Source organism: Astatotilapia calliptera, chromosome 2, assembly GCF_900246225.1.
Source record: "Astatotilapia calliptera chromosome 2, fAstCal1.2, whole genome shotgun sequence".
In the NCBI taxonomy this organism is placed as follows: domain Eukaryota; kingdom Metazoa; phylum Chordata; class Actinopteri; order Cichliformes; family Cichlidae; genus Astatotilapia; species Astatotilapia calliptera.
Genome location: NC_039303.1, coordinates 28,490,632 through 28,510,919, shown reverse-complemented (window position 1 = coordinate 28,510,919; position 20,288 = coordinate 28,490,632). Strand labels below are relative to the sequence as shown.

The window sequence follows — 20,288 nt, the reverse complement described above, 5'->3', positions numbered from 1 at the left end:
GCTTGTGGACACAAGCAAGCGCAATTGTTTCCGGTTAAATGCCTCTAGAGGGGCTACAGTAGAATAACAGGGTAGAGAGTGGCTTTGAGTGGGATACATAAATCGGACGCATTTAAAAATTAAATATTCCCCATAAATCCCAAAGCCAAAGAAATGCATTTGAAAAGTTTAAATGACGTGCATCCTGACAATGATTTTCATAACTTTGCACGACAGCGATATGGAAGGGAAACTCCAAACTTTTTCTAACCGTACTTTCTCATACGCCTGCCAACAGCACCAAATTTCCATTTGTATAACTAACGTATTGCAAAGCATTGATTTCCAGGCTATACCAATCGAGCGGACAAACAGCTGCAGCACAGACTTATGAGCCGAATGCCGATTAACGCACCGAGCAAAAATGGCGGATGACAAGGTTAGTGAGAGTGTGGTCAGGCTTAAAATGTTTATGTTGTGCGCTTCATCGTATGTTAGCGACTGCTAGAACAATAAAATATATTTTTCTGTTAACAGCGTTTATTTTGGCGTTTATTTTAACAGGGTAGGGATCACTTTTACATGAAATTGTTCGGCTTTAGTATTACCGCTTGTAGCTGTGATAACTTCGACAGAAGTGTGGAGTTTGTTGGAAAAAAACAAATGTGCTCTTCGTAAAACCGCTGGAGACAAGTTTAGGCTGACACCTGTCCTCGGGTAGATTAATTTCGAACTATCATATCATTTCTAATGGGAATTTGATTAACTGCTTTTATTACAGGATCCTCTGAAACAGTTAAGAGATCTAACACAGCTCAAAAATCAGCTGGATGAGATCCAGAGGCGAGTAGAGCACGAAGTATCTGCAGGAATTCCCCAGGTAAGTTATTACAAGTGTCCCAGATAAGTGGTCAGTACCTTGAAGCACGTTCTCCTTGTCTAATCTTGCTGTAGGAATATACAGTCGGTGGCCACTTTATAAGGTATATGATGCTATTACCGAGTTGGATCTTTTCTGTCTCCATTCTTTATGGCACAGATTAAACAAGCTACTGGAAACATTACTGACAGCTTTTTTTCCCCCCCCATCTTGACATGTAAGCATCAGATTTGTTGATCAAATGTCACACCACGTCCCAAAGGTGCTCTATTCCATTGAGATCAGCTGACATTTAAGTGGCATGAACTCATTGTGGCTTTCAAGAAACCAGTTTGACATGATTTGAGCTTTGTGACATCAGGTTTGAGATACTTTGTCTACCTGTAGGAAGATTTTGTCTGTAATAAGTCATCCATTCCCCACATTTTCATCAGAGACACAACAGATAAGTATAGTTCAAAATACCAAAAACAAAACTGACAATAATTTTGAGAACAAACAGCTTGTCGGACTGGGGAAACCTAAATAGGTGAGAACCGAAAGGAGCGTGTATAGAGGCGTGGTCCCGCTTCTGAAATTCCGATACTTAATCTCCAAGACAAGCTCACCTAGCACCAACAATCATGCCACATTCAAAGTCACTTAAAATCACCTTTCTTCCTTACCCTGATGCTTTGTTTGAACTTCAGCGTCTTGTCTTCACGACGTCTATATGGCTAAATGCACTGAGTTGCTGCCATGTGACTGGCTGACTGGATATTTGTGTTCATGAGCAGTTGAGTGGGTATACCTAATAAAGTGACCGGAGAGTGTATATCATTGTAAATGTAAAGCATTTCCGTTAGCAGTTGTATTACGACTGATGAATAAAAGTGAATACTGGTCACTCATTCAGACTAACGGAAGCTAAATTGTGATTGTGGTCTATGCAGAATATATATTTACCCTTAATGAAATATCTTCATTTGTGTATATTGTTTTGCCTTGTAGGGTGGTTCAGTGTTGGGATCGCCATTTTTGAAAGGCTTTTTGGCCGGTTATGTGGTGGCCAGACTACGTTCATCTGCCTTCCTGGGAGTACTGCTGGGAACAGTCACTGGCATGTATGCAGCGCAGAATTATCAAGTGCCCAACATTGAAAGGACCTTTAAGGAGTACATGAACAACTTGAAGAAAGGACCAAAGTAATCTGGGATGACTGTTTGTCTTTCCAGTGACTTTACAGAAGTACTACTCTTGGAGTTCCCGGCTCGTGATAGATCAGGACTTTTGCGTAGACTGAATTATGGATGTAAACATTTAACTCAAATTTTACTGGGGACTGAATTCTTGCTTCTTCTTTTTTTTCTTGCATTTTTGTTGTGAGGGAAGTTACATGCTACTGTTCCACTTGCATCTGTCCAATGTTAACCCTGACCTTGAGCCTTTATATTTCATGACCTGTCTTAGTTTTGGTCCAGCTGTTTACACCTGTCAGATTTTGAAGTAGTCATATAAAAACAATTGAAAATATTTCCTACATCTTTATTGTTCAGCTAAAACATGCTACATAGAGAAATATCTATCTATTGTGCAATTACCATTTAAATGGCTGTAATTTGCTGCTTGTCATTTCAAAGTAACCTTAAGTGGGGGGGTTGATGCACTTTAGCAAAGCTTGAGGTTCAGATTGTTGGAAAATAAGTATTTATTGTGTGTCATCGATTATGATTGTGATTGATAATGTGGGGCCCAGTCCCCCAGCAAGGATTAAGAGGCAGTTGGTGAAAAGAATTAGGTGGGGGTTTCTCCTGGGGCTTATGGTTCTCATCTATGGTTCTCATGCACCACTCATCACTCTCACTAAGGTAGATGGTAAAGTCCCTTTTAACCCTTCCTCGTGTGTTGTAATGATTGAGTTAGCTAAACTGCTCATCTCTCTGATGACTCTTGTTCTCACTGGTGGTACATCAAACTTGTGTGCTTTTCCACGCCTTGCCTTCGTGGCACCCTATGCAGTCCCTGCTATACTTTACGCCCTCAACAACAACCTGGTTGTTCTGATGCAGGCCTACATGGACCCAAGTTCATTCCAGGTACTGTCAAATCTTAAAATTGCCTCCACTGCCCTGCTTTACTCCCTCTGTTTGGGCAAGAGCTTCCGGCCTGCTCAGTGGTTAGGCCTGGGGCTCCTCATGTTTGCAGGCGTGTTCCACAGTTACAGTAACCTGGATTTGGAGGAACCTGAAAAGGGTGAAGCTGAGGAAGTTGAAAGGCTTCATATCACAGCCTGGGGGCTTTTCCTTGTGCTGGTGTACTGCTGTGTTTCAGGGCTGGCAGCAGTTTACACAGAGGGGATACTGAAGAGCCAGCAGCTTCCCCTGAGCCTACAGAACCTCTACCTCTATATATTTGGTGTGGTAATCAATGGACTGTCATCTTTTTCCTCTGCGGCAAGTGACAAAGGCTTTCTGGAAGGCTACTCGTGGGTGGTTTGGGTTATCATTGCAGGACAAGCAGCAAATGGACTCCTGATGTCTGTGGTTCTCAAACATGGCAGTGGGATCACCAGACTGTTTGTCATTTCCTGCTCCATGCTGGTTAATGCTCTGTTGTCTTGGTCCACCTTAGGTTTGCAGCTGACTGCTTTATTCCCAGTACCTGTTGCTATGATTGGATTGGCAGCTTACCTTTACTACAGATAGTGCAGTCTTTAATAAAAGAACCACCAGCACAGTTTGACCCCACAAAAGCTCTCAGTGGAGGCTACCTAAACTTTTGTTTTTTAGGGTTTTTTAATGCCTTATCTTCCATCTGAAACTTGAAACTCTTCTTTTTTTTATTTGGATTCAACACGTGTTTGTGACCATATTGCTCATACCTGTTAAGTCATGTTGCCTAATTTGACTTTCCGATTGTGTTACACTGCAGTAAATTCAGATCAGACAGTAAACAAATGTTATATGGAGTGAATTATTTCCGATGACTGCTGCTATTTTTTTTTTCTTTCATTTTTTATCACCTTCTCTGCCAAGAACAACATCAGAGATAAAGTGTTATGCAGTGTTTTAATAACCAATAAACTGTCAAAAAATAGTTTTTTTTTATTTGACATTTATTTCTCATGATTTACAGTCCGCACACTGCTGCGTAAAGACATTCAAGTCACACATTCAGTGTTGACGGGGGATCAGCCATGGGATCACCTTGTGCAGCTAGCATATCCTTCAGTTCTGCTGCTGCTGTTTAAATAAAAAAAACATTTTTTTAAGCATTTAGTTATACAACCACACATCTAGCAAAGGTTACATAATTTCAAACTGACATTTACGGAGTTGCTTATTCTCTGCCTGCAGCTGCTGGTTCTGTGCAGACAAGTAGATGGCATCCTGCACCGCTTCCAGCAGCACACTTCTGTATCTGCCCTCTGAAATCTTTCTCTGCTCTTCGCCTACCTGACGAAACACTCTGAACACCTAGGGAGATAACAGCAGGGGGGCAATGTAGAAAGGATATCATTTAGTAAAGCTTTATACAAGTATTTTTATGAAGCAGCTAACAAAGTCATTTTATATAGAGCATAGTCTTCTCTTTAAAGTCAAAACTGGTATTTGCTTACTATGATCAATATCAAACTGTGGTCTTGTAAGCTGCCTTACAAGCTGTTAACTTCAAAAACTCATCTTCTGAGTATGTGTGGCTTTCTTTCTGTGGATTTCTCTGTAGGAATAACCTACTCTTTTAAATGTCACGATGGTCTGTCTCGCTTGCATTCTTAATTGCCATGTTTATAGCAACACACAGCAACACTAGGCGAAATGCTTAATAATTTTAATGTAAGTCTGAAGTACTAAGAGCAGGAAAAGATGCAAAATATGAACTTTATATACGTGACTCCTCCCTCCTCATACAGCTGAATCAGCAAATATCATCACTCGGGGGGGATGTGTCAGCGCTGCATTATCCATCATCAGAGTATTACGGTCTATGGCAGTGCTTCCAAATATAAATATGTGATGTTTACTGTACATAAATCCTAACGGATACAGGAATATAGTAATCAACCATACAAAGATACATATTTTTAATAAAGTTATACAGTAAATTTAATTGCTGTTAATTTGATTAACTTTCCATAAAACATTTACAGGCAAGTTCATACGCATGTTTACAATAACTTGTCATCACTATGTGTTGTCATGCCCTGTGATGACCTGGCTGCCTGTCCTGAGTGTATCCCCCACCTTTCATCAAAAGTTAGCTAACAGGCGCTAGGATATAGATACTGTCTTTTGAGCTAAAGGGAAATCTTGTATTTGATAGCTCAGCTACTATAAAACTTGTTGCACATTTTTAAATCAAAGAGTTAAATGTCAGCTTGTGTTTTACGCAATTGTAGTTATCGAGAAGAACAATATTTACATGCATAGCTACGACCTCTCTTAAATAATCTGGAAATCCAGACGAATTGATGACAGCTAAAAATTTACACATGGTATTGATTTCCAAGACTGAGTCACAAATTCTGATCGTCCTTATGAAGATAGAAATGTAACTTTGGTGTTTTTAATTTCAGAGGCAGTTCAGGCAGACATGAGTTTGCTGAAAGTAACAAACTGATTAAATGTGAATAAGTCCTGTTATTTGAATCATGGTTATTTCTCCCACCTGCAGGCTCTCCTCCCTGAGACAGTGCAGCTCTGCTCGGTGTCTGTCATATTGATCCTGTAGGTCTTTTTCAGCTTGCTGGGCCTCGGCACGCAAGGCCTCTATCTGCAGTACTAGGACCTGTCTCTCTCTGGTCAGTACCAGCAAGTCCCTCTGAGGACCTTCTTTCTAATACAGGAATGCACAAACCATAAAATTATTCAAGAAAATAACATAATTATACAGTGAATTCCACTGCCTGCCATAAATCCAGCCTTGCATTAATTCAAACTGACTCAGCAACCTCAGTTAAGATGGATCACAAACAGAATAGTGTTAGTGTATCTCATTATCTCACCGGTAGGTTTTCCTGTGCCAAGTCTCTCTCCATCTTCTCCACCTCCTGCTGAATTAATCTCCCATGATCCTCCTTAAGTTGCCTCCTCCGTTCCTCTGCTTTGTTGTATTCCAACTGAGACTAATCATTAAATTGGCAAAACAAATGCCGTTGTGTGGGCTGCCCACTCTTGTGCACATAAATAATTTTTAGATGGTGAAAAGATTATTGATTCAGCCTTGTTACTGCATTATCCAACCACATGCATGGTTTTGGAAAATGCCCAAACCCCTTTTGTTCTTGCACATTTTAACATGTTGTCGGAAAACCAAATCTGGACGTCAGGTTAAAACCTAGAAGTCCAAGAAATTCGCTGTAGACTTGCGTCGATCAGGGCAGGAGTGTTGAACATCTTCCAACATTTCAACTGTTACCAGGAGCCAAATTGAAGTGGAAGCTTAAAACTTTGATGAGTTGGTGTTTCAACCGAAGTGAGCTGAAGGTCAGCATTACTCCAACATCATGCCTATAGAGAGGCTAGATGGAAGCTGGTCGTGCATAAAAGACAAACACCTACTTGCTTGGAGCTCACTGAAAGGACTAAGTTCAGATGTTTCAAAAAAAAGAGTAACACTGCTCATCTCATCCCCAAGGAAAAGCATTTCAGTGGCAGAATCGTGCTATGCATATGCTTCACTGCAGCATATGTGGGACTATATTCCCCATCTACATCATAGGGTATTCAAGTAGTGAAGGGGTCTGAGTATTTTCTAAATGATCTGTAATAAATTAGAGTTTGTAATGCCAGATGATGTGCTTTACTTGTTGACAGGCAGGGGAATTCCCAGTAGCAGCTCCACTCTTGAGTGTCTCCTCCCTGAGAGCCTCCTTCAGCTGCTGGATTCTCGCTACTCTCTCCTGGACCTTTTCTGCATTCTCTTTACCTTCTGGGAATATGAGAAACAAACAGAATACACCGGCTGTGGTTAGCCATATGGAACCGTGACTTTTGAATCTGAGTATTTTACCTGTAATATGTTCTTCCATTTCCTGCCTCAGCTGGTCCTGTAGACATTTCATTGTATCTGTACCCTGCCTGCTGTTGGGGTGATGATCTCCAGAAAACAGCAGATTGCTATTTGAGGTCTTGCAAGTCTGCCAAGTAATATAAAACATGGAGCTCATTTTATTGTGTTGAAGACACTTTGTGTTCTAGTTTTTGCTACACTTGTGAATAAATGTAATAATTCGGATATAAACCTTTATTTTGACTTTTATCTTTTCTGATTCTTCCCGTCTCTTCTCCCATGATTGATTTTTCACCATCTGTTGTGGTGATCACAGCACAGACTCAAACTCATTATTTGGGAAGCATTATTTTCCATGAGGCTGATTTTATGAATTACCTGCAGGTTTTGCGTGAGCTCGGCCAGCTCGTAGATGCTGTGAACTTCACTGTCCCCCTGTGACATTATCACGCTTCTTAGATCAGTGATGCTGTCACGAATCTTTTGCTCAGTTGCCCTTGGACTCCAGCAACCAGTGGTGGGCTTAGTTGCAAAACCTCTCACTTTCTGGGCCAGATTTAAAGCAGAAGGTGTCTCGTTATCTAGAAGACCTGAAAGAAGGAGGGTTATTTTTGTTTTGTAAATCACACATGCATATTTATTTCTTTGTATGTTGATGTGGTGTAGCTCAGTACCTTGAGGGTTAATGCAGTAAATGAGGACAGTCCTGCTATTTCCTTTTAAGGCATCATTAAGCAAATGAGGCAGGAGGCTCACACTGATATTAGCAGCAGGATTTGGGATTTGGTCCAGGACCTTCAGCAGTGGGTTCACTCTGAAAATATATATCAAATATCACAAAGTGGATATGCTATCCAACCATCCAGTTATTTATATATATATATTTTTTTTTTGCCGTTAATCTGGGTTCAGGTCCCAAAGATGCCCAGACCTCCCTCTCCCCATCCACTTCCTCCACTTCCTTCAGGGGAACACCAATACATTCCCAAGCCAGCTGAGACACATAATGGGCCTGGATCTGGGTCTTCTCCTGGTAGGACATGCCTGAAACACCTCATTCAGAAGGGATCCTAGTCAGAAACCTAAACAACCTTAGCTGGCTCTTTTTGATATGAAGGATTAGCAGCTCTACTCGGAGCTCTTCACCCTGTCTCTAAGATATCAGGACATAATATAATATAGTAATAGCATATAATATCATATCAGAAATTAATCTGGGTATAAAATCAATACATAAAGATATCTAGGCCTTTACAGGTCTTTTAAAATGAGGTAAAAACAACTTGAGCTGAATTACAACACATGACAAATTACATCGTATTATTATTATTTTATCAAAAAACTAAGGCAAAATGCAAAGGAAGTATCTGAAAAACTAAGTACACCATCCACCCATCTTCATGTTGCAGGGGGAGAAGACTTAGCAGAGAAGCCCACACCTCCCTCTCCCCAGCTTATCTGAAAGAACACTGAGCCAACAGAGAGACATCATCTCTCTGGCATGTCCTGGTCTGCCCCGGGGCCTTCCCCTGGTAGGACATGCCTGAAGCATCTCACCTGGGAGGCATCCAGGAGGCCTCTTAGTCAGATACCTGACTAACCTCAGCCAGCTCTCTTTGATGTGGAGGAGTAGCGGCTCTACTCTGAGCCCCTCCCAAATGACTGAACTCTGCACCTTACCTCTAAGGGAGAGAGCAGCCATGCTAAAAGCCAATTCCAAATGACCTGCTGAGATTGAAAAGGCGGTTTGTGTTGTGTTCATGCTCTAGCACACCGACATAAGAAACCATGCTGTAAAATGTAGAATTAATAATTTTTAGCTTGAATAAAGCTTCTACTCATAAAGAGAACTGATATCAAAAAATTACATTTCTGAGGCAAATGCTGTCCTCCCTGTTGATCTGACCTAATTAACAGGACCATATAACTGCAGACATTTTTGACTCATCGCAGCCAGAAAAGTACAGGTTTTACTAATGAGGTGAAGGCTGCAAGATACTTCAGGCAATCACTCTAGTGTACTGCGGCACTCGCATTGGCATACTCCCCTCACATACCCAACACCCTTTTAATCATGCTGGTATAAGCTGTCAGTTCCCTGCTCATTCTTTCACTGCCTGCCTGTGAACACTGCTTTCCCCAAAAGCTATGCCGCTACTTCCTTCCATTGTTACTGAACATATTTCAAAAGGCCATCCCCCACCCCAGCATCTACCTGTAGGCTCTGAGTCAAATTCACTCCCTGTTGAGTTGGATATGTTTTCTTGTAGAGATGAAGATCTGAAGCTGGTTTGCTGAGTGAAATAACATTAGTGTCATATAGATTTTTGTTTGCAATGATGATGGACAGGCTGACAGATGAGGTCAGGCAGGAGTGTCCTTGGACTATAGTGTTTGTAGGCAACATTGTGGTCTTTAGTGAGAGTAGAGAGCACGCTGGATGAGGTAGGGTTAGAAGCAAGACAGAATACATGTGTGTGAATAAGAGGGACACCGGTGGAAAGGTGAAGCTGTAAGGAGCAGAGGTGGTGAAAGCAGATGAGTTAAAAAAAAAACAAAAAAAAACTTGGTTTGTTTCAACCATCCAAAGAGGTGAAGAAGAGGCAAGTGGAGTGAGCGGAGACAAGGTTCAGGGGTGGTAAAGAAGTGAAAGGGAAGGTTTACAAGATGGTAATGAGACCTGCTGTGATGTATGGTTTGGAGGTGCTGACACTGACATAAAAAAGACAGGAAGCAGAGGTGGAGAGTCTCAGATTTTCAATAGAAGTGACCAGAACGGACAGGATTAGAAATGAGAACATCAGAGGGACAGCTCAGGTTGAGTGGTTTGGAGACAAAGTTAATGAGGCAAGGCTGAGAGGGTTTCAATATGTGCAGAGGAAGGATTCTGCATAAATTGGACAAAGGATGTTGAACATTGAGCTCCCAGATGGGAGGGAAAGAGGATAAGACCTTAGATAAGATTACAATCCAAGGGATAGTGTGAGACGGGGGGCAGATGATACACTTTGGCTACCTTAAAGTTGTTTATAGGACAGATATAGAATCACTTTTGACTGGTGTAGATTTGGCCCCAACATCACTCTATTACAAAAACACCTACTCAGAAAGTCACAAGAGGTACATTCCTCAACTACAAGAATCCATCAAGAAAAGCAGTTGTTTCTACAAGAGGATTTTGTTCAGGAATAGCAATATATACTACTTATCTCCTATAATCTATGCCTACAGCCAGAGGTAAAATAAATAAATAAATATAGCACATCTCCCTCCAGATGATGACCACAATCAGAATAATGCTTTATCAGTTTGTGGTAGATCATTTCAAGTTCCACTTGCCCATGTAATAGAGATCTCACTGGCTATGTCACTGACCCTCTGAGGTCAGTCCTACTGGCTCCTCCTGCCAGGCTGAACAGCTGAAATCTGCTGCGGCAGACATCTGACTCCACCTCCTCTGGATGGAGTTTCCACTCAACAGTCACCATGAACAGGGAGCTACATCTGAGAGAAACACAGCATAAACATTTGACAAGTTCATATGGAAATTTATGAAAAAAAGGGCAAGCTGACTGACACCGTGCAGAACAACTCAATCATAAAAGCCAGAAGTAAATTTTTTATCGCTCAGGCACTTGGATTTATTGCAATTAACCAATTTAATGAATGGATCCAAAGTGATTTTGTAAATGGATTAGAGTTCATAAAAGTTGTGCTTTGTATGACCTACCGGCTGGAAATGGAGCCTGTGTTCGCCTTCAGTGTTTCCCTGCATGTTTCGTACAGGTTATAAGCGTCTTCAGCTGAACGCACACACACCTCACATAATCCTCCTATGAGACTGAGAGAGAAAAGCAGGCATGAGAATATATAATACAGCTTCAGTGTGTATATGTTTTATATGAGGTCTTTGTTTATCATTAAAATGCAAAATTGTGACACACCTTCCAAGCGCTGGATGTGTTACAGGTTGTAGAGTCTGTCTGTTGAGGCTCAAGAGATCCACTGCACTGCCATCTGGATAAAACTGACATTGAAAAACATTAGCTGTCATCATGTGTTTTATTGCATCTATTATCCTTTGGGGCTCTGCTACTGAATACAAGGACAAACCTGAAGGGATGACACAGAGATGAATAACTCGCCTTTCACTCTTGACTCCATACAGCTGAACAGGTTAGCCACGACCTACAAGCAAATCAAGGGTATGATTGAAAATATAAACACATAAAATCTGCAAATATTAAATGCAGTTTTGTTTAGAGCTCCACCTGTCTGATGACACTGCTGTCAATAAGAGCTCTCGTCGTCTCTGTGGAGGCTCCACATATCAGCAGTGCTGCGTTACACCCACTGGACATGTACTCGGTGAGAGGCTGCAGGAGCTCAGGGTGAAAACTCTGCAGATTTACACTCAAGTCTTTCAGTTTCCAGCCATCAAAATATCAGGTAGTGAAAATATGTGCAGTGGAGCAGAAAAGGGTTAAAATAAGAGGTCAGGAGCTGTTTTGTACCTTTATGCTGTCAACAGTCACGACTTGGTCGAAAGAGAAGGCCTTGGCTGCCTGTTTGAAAGAATGTAAGCAAGCTTGAAAGCAAATTAACAAATACTTTCTGAAGCATGTGTGTGAAGTCAAATGACTTACCTCATTATTTGATGATTTGTAGTAAACACTATGTCCTTCTTCATCAATAACAACAGATTCTTTACTCTCTGTGCATTCAAAACCGAGTTACAGTCATTCTCCAGTGACAGTATAGCAAATATACAGGTATACTGTCACTGTCCCAGCCTTACCTGGTTTTGTTGTAAGTACAACTCCCACTCTCACTGCGTCAGCTCCCTAAAACATTAAAGATCAATGACAGAGACTCCAACAAGAGTGCCTTTAAATTCTGCATTATTCTGATGTAAATATACCCCTGCTTTAAAAAGATGCTATTTATATACTGTGTAGAATATGAATACTCACAGGTGCATCCATGTTAACAGTGGCCATCCTGCGTCTGACAGCCACTGGCGCACCTGGATTTCATTTCAGATGGATGAATTATTAATGATCCAGAGGCTACTTCCACTGGTGAAAGTGAGCAGGGTTCTGTTACCAGGACGGACAGAGCGGTCAGAAATGGGGTCACTGATCAGCAGTACTATCTTTTTAGGCAGGGAAAAATAAAATAGGATTTATGAAGACTCGCTCCATGATCACATATACAGTTTGTACACACTAGAGAAATACAACAGCTGTGACAGTATAATTAAAAACTCATTTGTCTTCTATTGCCCTTTTTATGAGAAGGCACACTTTATACAAGGGTTGTAAGTTAAATAATGGCTATACAATGGTTATACCATGGTTAATTATTAATTGCAAGAACATGCTGCTTGTGTTTTACTGACTTAACCTTGTAGGAAACATAAGGGTGATAGCCATTATTTATTTGAAAAATTGGCCATATATATAATATCCATTGGACCCAGTATTTTGAGTTTATTATATTTCGGTTTAATTCTGCTTCATGGATTGTTTTCTTTTTCTCGTAGTGATGATGATTATTATTAGTTTCTTGTTTCTGTTTATCCGTGCTTAAGGATTTGTTCTCGGTTATATCTCACGTTTAGTTTAGTTCAGGTTCCATGTGTCATTCTCTGTCTGTCTGTCTCTCAGTGTAAAGTCTGCGTGCTTGTTTAGTAATTCATGTTTCCTGTTTTATTGTGAAAGTCTTGTCTTATGTTAGTGTGTGCAGCTTGGTTCCCCCCGTCTCGTTAACCCTGATCTCTCCCAGCTGTGTCTCCCTCCTGTTGGCCATTTCCTGATTACCACCCTGTGTATATTAGCCCTGTGTTTTCCTGTGCTCAGTGTTGTGTCGTACCCTCAGACCCTGCCTGTGTGTTCCTGCTTGGTTTCATGGTTGGTTTGGTTTTTGTTTCATGCCAGCAATAAAAGCTGTGGTTTTAGTTACATTTCGTCTCGGAGTCCTGCATTTGGATCCACATTTCCACCTGCCTGCACACAGAGCCCTGACAATAGCAAGAAGGCTCCTGGTCTGGACTCCATCTGGGAGTCCAGACCATGAGTTTCCCCGTGCCTTTGAGGGTTTCTTCCAGGTATTCTGGCTTCCTCCCAAAGACGTTCACTTAATAATTTAAGACTCAATTGGGAGAGCAAAAAAGATCCACAAACTCTTTTAATAAATAGTTAATAAGTTGTCAATAGACTTCTCCTCTACTCTGGATGGATTCAAAAGACTTCCTCACAGCCCTGAAACTTTTTGTTATAGATTATTATTATTATGAAACCTCTAATTAGACCCTTTATAAAAGTTGAAAGTAGAACCCAACAAAGATGGATGCTGTAAATGTGGGCAAAAATAAATAGTGTCAAAAATCAAGTGTGATGTTGCATCCCGCTGCTCGGCTTCACATGCTTCAAGACACAAATTCATTATCAGAGTCTCCCGCTGGGCTGCTGGTGTGTCGCATACAAGTTCTCAGGCAAGTCCTCCACTACACACTTGTCTGTGTTATCCAGGAAGATGATGGCATCCCACTAATGGGGCTACTGCTGGCATAAAGAATATCATTCTGCTCCAGTTTGCGCAAAGCTGAAAAGCCTGGTAATAAATACACTTTGTGGGTTTCACGACTAAACTTAAAGCAAATCTTATCCTTGCTTAAAAAGCAAACTGAAGTGGCTGCTCTTAAAGTGGTAATAAGCCTCAAATGAAACGGATGACTCAGTGAGTCAGCAGAAGATAAAAAGTATCAGATCTAGAGAAGATAATATGTCATGGTTTCAGCGTTTAAATTTACGGCTTCAAATACAACAAAAAATGTTTTAATAAAGGAAAAGAATTCCTGTTAATATTAAAAAAGGAACTGGAACTAAGAGAAACTTTAATCTCAGAGAATCCACATAAAATTTCATTATAATACGTGTTTGCTTTATTTGACAGTTTGAAATGGTTCTTTAAGTACACATTTTTGTTTTTTATTCATATTTTTTAAGGGTTTCCTTGTCGTACAGTGAAGCCAAGCAGAGTTATAAACTCTTAACATCCACTTTTTACAGCTTGAGACCTTTTGGTTGCCAGAAGAATATCTCTGTAATAGACTGGCGCCGTGTCCGGGTATATCCTGCGTCTCACTGCATGCCAGCTGGGACAGGCTCCAGCCAGTGGTTAAGATAGTGGATGGATGGATATGGGAGAACAAATCTGTAGCTAAACGTGGATCTTATGTGTTTTCATGTCCAGCCAGTTTAGACATGGATGAGTATTTTTTGTGTGAGCTGTTCACCAAGTTGGAGCAGGTATGTGCAACTGGCTTAATCCATCAGTTATTTTCCTTTTCTTCACATCTTTTTTTTTTTTTTTTTAAAAGAGGACTCACTGAGAAAAAACCTAATGTTTTGTACATCTTCACCACTAATGACGAAGAAAATAAATTCACACTTTTGCACCCGTCGTCCCAGATATGCGAGCCTCAAGTGGGCAAATTTGCACTCTTAACATGATCTTGGGTAACTGTCAAAACAGAAGGGACAGAAGCGAGCACCGTGGTTTTCACCTTTGCCTGTTAGATCGTGTTAATTTGATGACTGATAGTGAGAGTGGTGCTTAAAAAAAGATGGGGGCACTCTTTTTTTTTAAGAAAATGTGAGAGAACTCAATTTCTAAAAGAACTAAAAGGATGAGTCGGTGCACTCATGCACATTTCAGGTTCTTTAACGGCAAATGTATTGAGTGTCAAAGTGTCTAATTTTTAAAAAATGCCACAAAATCCAGGACTGAGTGAGCAGCGTCACTGCATCTAATCAGGTTAAAGTTTATTCAGACCTTATTTTGATTACAGCTTAAGCAATGATTTCTCTTAACTGTAGATAATGTGAAAGATGTAATGCAAGCGGTGTTAATAGGAAAACTTTATTCATCAACCTTATTAAAACAAACATGTCATAAAAGAGTAACTTTATCATATTCACATCCTGTGAAGGATAGGTTAGCCCACAGTTTATGGTATGTATTTATGGTATGTAGATTTATACTAGCTAGATTTCTAGTTGGAAATGCAAATTATTCATTTATTTATATGTAAAATAGCAACATCTCTTTCCAGATTGTTCCTAGTTGCTTTGGGTTTTTTTCCTGACACTACTTTCTAGCAAAATATTAGAACCTATTTAAACTGCCCTCTGTGAGGTTTGGATTATCAGACCAGCACGGGAAGAAATTAGGCTGGTTTACATTAATAAATGCAATTTTTCAATGTTCAGAGCATCACAACCAAGCTTCCATTTTCCTGCATTGAGTTTAAGAGAAGGAGATGCGGTAAACCTACCCTTTAAGCATTCATCAGAACCAAACATATTAAACACTCACATAGTTTAATGTACTTATTGTAGATTATACAAATATACCCCAAAACAAATCTGACGTAAAGGCAATTTTTTTTTCAAAATTAAATGCACTAAGGTGTAACAGGCCTCTATTGATCCGATTTCAAGCAGCCACAAAAAAATGGTTAAAATCACGAGATTCCACGCAAAACGAGCTCATCAGGGATAGAAGCGTTAATAATTGAAGTGCGGCATGACGTCTGTCATTTGCAGAGATTGCTGGATGAAATCTTTCTTCAAGATTTGCTTCACTTTTGTTTTTCATCTGGAAAAAGAGATGAAAACAGCAAACAACAAAGTGATCATGATGATGATGCCAGTGAAAAATCTCACAAATGAAAAATCATCAAAAACAAAGAAACTAATCTGAAGCGCTCACCATCCATGTCGTATGTCTTCTGCATCAGCCTGGGTGCAACCATCATGCGACGAGGAAATGCAGCTAAAGTTAACAGGAAAAAAACCCATCTGGTGTCATTCACAACAGCCTCACCAAAACTACACATGTAAGAAAAGATCCTTTAATCCGTGTCCTCTACCTCTCTGGCACTCGGGACGGCCACGCATGGTGGTTCCCTCGATGGGATGGCCCTCGCTATCCACGCACCAGCAGTAGCCGGTGGCGTGCCAGCACTGCATTGGCTTGTAGCGGCCCTGCTCGTCACACTGGGGCTTGTATGAACCAATCTTGCTGGGTCCGGGTGCTGCCTCCACCTGGCATTTGGTCTTGATGGTAGTGGCTAAGCGGAGAATATTCAGACATTCATTTTGGTTTTATTTACCAGTTAAAAATTAAAAAGTCGTTAATAAAGACTGTAAAAAAAAGACATTTTGTTGAGAGTTTAATGGGAATACAGATCTCAGATAGCTTAGCACAGCGCACAAACATGAAACACGCATGAACAACATCCAATAATTTTTCAACATTTTGTATTTCTTTCTTTTTTTATATATAAATCTCTAAAAAAAATGACTTAAATGCCAAACTAGTGCATACTAGTAAAACAGGAAAATCTGTATTTGCTGTTATAGCAACTATTTGGGTAATAAAACACTTAAAAGTGAAGGAAAGAAAAGTTGAGCTAACCTGACTGAGGTGTGGGGGTTGCAGGCTGCTGCTGGGCCATGTTGAAGATAAGCCAGTAGCGCATCCACGTCTCAAAGCTCTACAATACAGAAAGTGTTAGATAAGCATGGCTAAAAGGACAGTCGCCATTTTTCATTTCTATTTTAGCTACGTTAGCAATGTGATCACTGCGTGTGACGCTTCACCTTCCACTCGCTATCGTTCATCTGCTGCTTCAGGGTTTGCAGGTTGGCCAGGAAGGTCTCGTTGAACTGAGGCAGCTCGGAGTCCTGTTCAGAGCACGTTCGAGAGCTTACCGTCAGCAACACATCAACACGCAGGTAAGGAATGTGAGGCTAGACAGTGTTTGCAACCTACCTGCATGAGATCCATCAGCTGTTTCTCCACACTGACAATGGCAGTGTTCTGCAGTTTCTGGAGGAAGGGAGCATTCAAGTTGAAATTAATTATTCAACTTTTAAATCCAAGCATTAGCAATTAATTTGAAGCCTTAAATGAATCCCAGCTGCACACAAATATGAACTTTTTCCCAGAAGATGGTGTGCACTTACAGTCAAGGGGGTCTTGGGTGCTGTGGAGTCCTCGGTGAAGTCCATGAGGAGGGGCAGGCTGTTCATGGGCATGGCCATCCTCACTGGAGCCACAGCTGAAAAAAAAAATTAAAAAGAAGAAAAAAAAAATCAGCGACAACAACAAAAAACTTAAATAAATGCAAGTACAAGAAAAAGTAGCTCTTTTTATGTCTAAATTATTAATGCTCAGCAGAAACAAATTGAAAAGTTGGACTACATAATAAATAGAGAATTAAAAAAGGAATGTGTTTTTGTTTCTTTGTTTAACAGTATCTCTCGAGACGCCTCTGTTTGAAATCTTGTTTTAATGCTATTAACATAAAAATATCACACAGTTAACCTTTTTCTCCCCATGAGTCACAATAAACTTTCCATTTCTCCATCCACCTTCAAACTCAGCTTCTGTAAAGTAAACTCTCACTTCCCTCCTCAGCGTTCCAGCCCGCGTCCGCCTGTCTAATTAAAACTATCACTCAAAATGACACATCCCCTTAGGGCTCTGTGTGGCCATTAAGGTTTTAGCGCTCGACTTTACCGTGAGATGAGCGGGTCAGCTGTTTGTTAATTCTGTCCGAGTTCTTCTGTAGAGTGTGGATCTGCTGCTTTTGGCTAAACACCGTGTAGGCAGTGAAGACCTGGCTGGCCACCAGCAGGCAAGCCAAGGTTGTCAGACCCGCAATTTTCAAGGCACGACTGTTGGAGCCTCTGTGAGAAATAGAAAAGTATGTGTCACTAAAAGGTTGGAGGTAAATCAGGAGGTTTGGTGGAAGAAATGAAGGACATAAAAAACGGTAAAACAAAACATGGGATTCCAATAAAAAAATTCTTGGTATGAAAGTGACGTGAGGGGATTTCTATAAGTGTGTGACATTTTTAAGGCCTGGGTGAGTCATTTGGATTTTGGACAGTCCACACACAAAAATACAATAACAAAAAAAAGGAAAGCCACAGTTTCCTTTAGTCAAACCTGTAGATGATGAAAAATGATCATGATTAGTGTGTAAAATGTTAATTTACCGCACATTACGTGATGTAAAGGAAGGGACAAATCTGTGAAGAAAACAAGGAGGGGGAGGGGGGGGATTGGCCTTTGTCTCTCCTTTGTTTGCCTTTGAATTTCCTTTAAAATTTATTTTCTTTTGTTCCTTTTTTTAATTTGAATCTTTAAAGATATTTGTTTGGTTTTTCAGTGTGGGGGGCAGGAGTTGAAAATGGGTAGGATATGTTGGGGAGGAGAGATATAACACACAGCTGCGATCCAGCTGTCTGGGAATCAAATCAGTAAACCATAAAAAAACAATTATTTTCCATCATGTAAAGAGCAGCAAATCTGGAAAATATATAATTAAAAAAAAAATTAGATTAGATAAAAAAAGAGTGATCTCAGATCTAATTACTGCTCCTTCTTTTATTTCAGCCAATAGAATGTGAGTATCACTAGTTACTAGGCAGATACATTCTTCTGGCTTCAGCAGGAAGTCATATTCAACTATGATTCAAGTTCAACTTGCAAATTAAACAAAGGTAGATAGGTGTAAAATGATTTTTCTCAAATGCAAACGTATAAGGACAATGTTACTTTTTCATTATTGCTGGAAAACATTAATAGTGAAAGTCAGAAAGTCATATGTTTACATATCCGCTTTTTAAATTGCGACATTAGTCTGTTCGATGCAATTTATTTTTTTATTTGTTTATCATAAATTCATGTATACCGCCAATATAATCTGTGTCGTAAAGGAAAATATAAAGTTTGTTTATCTATTATTTCCAATCAACAGTCCACACAAAACGTTTATTCATAAATCAGATTCTAATCGATTATTAAGTTGTAATTCTTGTAGACTGTATTTATTTCTAACTTGAATTGTTCCCAAAAAAAGGCATTTTCTTTTCTCTATTAGCCAATAACAACTGCTGCGTCACCAGTTACTAGGCAGACGCCTTGTCCTGGCTGAAAGGGGAAGTGCGGTTCAGTGAAATTAAGAAGTAAAACGAAATGTTTTAAAAGCATTATTTGTTGTAAACATGAATACATACATAAATAATATTATAATATATAATTATAAAAGATAAAAACGAAATAATTTTACTGCTCTTTTAACTAAAAAGGAATAAGTGCAAATCTGAAACAGATAGGCCTACCTTCAAAGTTAAATGTCATAAAATGTATCTTTGCTATTGCTAAATGAAATTAAAGGAAATGTGATACTGCTGCATGTAAGCAACTAACCTTTGGTGAAAAACTTCAGTTTTTTAAATTTATTCTGCTCTATCTGTGTGAGCCAATTTAAAAAGGTGCACTTTATTGAAAATAATAATAATTTTTAAAGATACAGCACAAACAGCTGCTATGGATAAAGTACACTCTTCTCACCCTCTTGGTGCTGCAAGGGGAAGAAGCGTCTCCTCACTGTCTGCCAGGTTTCCCCTGGCCAGGGGTGCATCGTCTGGAGAGTGGGCCATCTGTGTTAGGAGTTCTTTCCGTTCCTTCAAGCAACAAACTGAACAAAGAGCAACACGTCTAGAGCATAAATTGCCTACAAAATGAGGAAAAGAAAACCAGACGGGTTCCACAGAAAGCCTCTCTATTTAAAAAAAAAAAAGAACAAGAAGTTGTGGGACGGATCACTAGCGCCACTCTGATTGGCTGATTTAATAGCATCATCTGTTGACAGAGGCAGACAGCAGCGACATAAGCGACGGTTTAAGATCTAGAATTTACCATTATTGTTTGATAGTATAGTATTTTCAGTTGCCTCTGCTAATTCTAGCAAGTAAACATTAATTATTTGTAAATATAGATAATGCTGCTAGTAATAATACTACAGTAGTTTATTAGATGACTGAATTACTACATCAGTGAAAATACATACTTTAGGTTTCATTACTAAATACTGCACATTATGACATTTAGGTAGTTGTATTAGTAGATAAAGTACATGTTATATAATTGAAAATAATATAATAATATTCCCATAATTACAAATAAAGGCTAATATTACTATTATAGCTTAAAGAATAAAGAAACAGTGAATCAAATCATAGTAATATGCAGTGTTCTTTTAAAACAAAGTTTTAGACATTACAATTACAACAATGTTAAGGGAAATGTGGTGAGTACATTTGTCTACTTTTTATGTTGGCCTTTTTAGGAATAAGATGAGACTTCTTTGTACACTTTAAGGTGTTTTCCCCAATGAGGAAACGAAAAGAAGAAATATGAATTACTTGTAAATCTGGTGGACTTTAGAGTAAAAGACTTATGTAAGTAAGTAAAAGTTTTTACTTAATAAAAGTTAGTGCTGAATGTGCTATCAAGGGATTTGGTTTGTCTGCTTCACGTCTCCATAAAGTGAAACAAAAAGAAAAACAGTTTG

At 39.6% G+C, this 20,288-nt stretch overlaps 4 protein-coding genes across 4 annotated transcripts; 2 read left to right on the top strand and 2 right to left on the bottom strand.

Annotated features, from left to right (window-relative positions):
• Positions 1–18: 18 nt before the first annotated feature.
• On the top strand, positions 19–2,371 carry LOC113036259 (SLC35A4 upstream open reading frame protein-like). Its single transcript, XM_026192478.1, has 3 exons — positions 19–418; positions 761–859; positions 1,850–2,371. Exons 1-3 carry the CDS (start codon positions 404–406, stop codon positions 2,045–2,047), a joined length of 312 nt encoding a protein of 103 aa, XP_026048263.1. The 5' UTR covers positions 19–403; the 3' UTR covers positions 2,048–2,371.
• Positions 2,372–2,444: 73 nt separating this feature from the next.
• On the top strand, positions 2,445–3,934 carry LOC113036250 (probable UDP-sugar transporter protein SLC35A4). Its single transcript, XM_026192466.1, has one exon. It carries the CDS (start codon positions 2,566–2,568, stop codon positions 3,541–3,543), a length of 978 nt encoding a protein of 325 aa, XP_026048251.1. The 5' UTR covers positions 2,445–2,565; the 3' UTR covers positions 3,544–3,934.
• Positions 3,935–4,003: 69 nt separating this feature from the next.
• On the bottom strand, positions 4,004–10,256 carry LOC113028325 (uncharacterized protein At1g10890). The gene is made up of 10 exons (XM_026178506.1): positions 10,226–10,256; positions 7,525–7,664; positions 7,229–7,440; positions 7,083–7,148; positions 6,851–6,977; positions 6,645–6,769; positions 5,844–5,963; positions 5,507–5,674; positions 4,164–4,314; positions 4,004–4,080 (listed from the first exon to the last, which is right to left on the bottom strand). Exons 3-10 carry the CDS (start codon positions 7,292–7,294, stop codon positions 4,004–4,006), a joined length of 900 nt encoding a protein of 299 aa, XP_026034291.1. The 5' UTR covers positions 7,295–7,440; positions 7,525–7,664; positions 10,226–10,256.
• A 4,385-nt stretch (positions 10,257–14,641) lies between these two features.
• On the bottom strand, positions 14,642–19,486 carry cd74a (CD74 molecule, major histocompatibility complex, class II invariant chain a). Its single transcript, XM_026192379.1, has 9 exons — positions 19,286–19,486; positions 17,444–17,613; positions 16,888–16,982; positions 16,694–16,750; positions 16,522–16,605; positions 16,337–16,415; positions 15,789–15,989; positions 15,629–15,691; positions 14,642–15,514 (listed from the first exon to the last, which is right to left on the bottom strand). Exons 1-9 carry the CDS (start codon positions 19,372–19,374, stop codon positions 15,498–15,500), a joined length of 855 nt encoding a protein of 284 aa, XP_026048164.1. The 5' UTR covers positions 19,375–19,486; the 3' UTR covers positions 14,642–15,497.
• Positions 19,487–20,288: the final 802 nt, after the last annotated feature.

Excerpts from the sequence above, each read along its gene's own strand:
- cd74a (XM_026192379.1), bottom strand. The coding sequence starts at position 19,374 with ATGGCCCACTCTCCAGACGATGCACCCCTGGCCAGGGGAAACCTGGCA. Across the intron at positions 16,751-16,887 it reads CACCCAAGACCCCCTTGACT|AAACTGCAGAACACTGCCAT; the intron begins GTAAGTGCACAC and ends CCCTTCCTCCAG. Across the intron at positions 16,606-16,693 it reads AGCTGATGGATCTCATGCAG|GACTCCGAGCTGCCTCAGTT; the intron begins GTAGGTTGCAAA and ends TGCTCTGAACAG.
- LOC113036250 (XM_026192466.1), top strand. The coding sequence starts at position 2,566 with ATGATTGTGATTGATAATGTGGGGCCCAGTCCCCCAGCAAGGATTAAG.
- LOC113028325 (XM_026178506.1), bottom strand. The coding sequence starts at position 7,294 with ATGTCACAGGGGGACAGTGAAGTTCACAGCATCTACGAGCTGGCCGAG. Across the intron at positions 5,675-5,843 it reads TGGCACAGGAAAACCTACCG|AAAGAAGGTCCTCAGAGGGA; the intron begins GTGAGATAATGA and ends TTCCTGTATTAG. Across the intron at positions 4,315-5,506 it reads TCAGGGAGGAGAGCCTGCAG|GTGTTCAGAGTGTTTCGTCA; the intron begins GTGGGAGAAATA and ends TTATCTCCCTAG.
- LOC113036259 (XM_026192478.1), top strand. Across the intron at positions 860-1,849 it reads TATCTGCAGGAATTCCCCAG|GGTGGTTCAGTGTTGGGATC; the intron begins GTAAGTTATTAC and ends TTTGCCTTGTAG.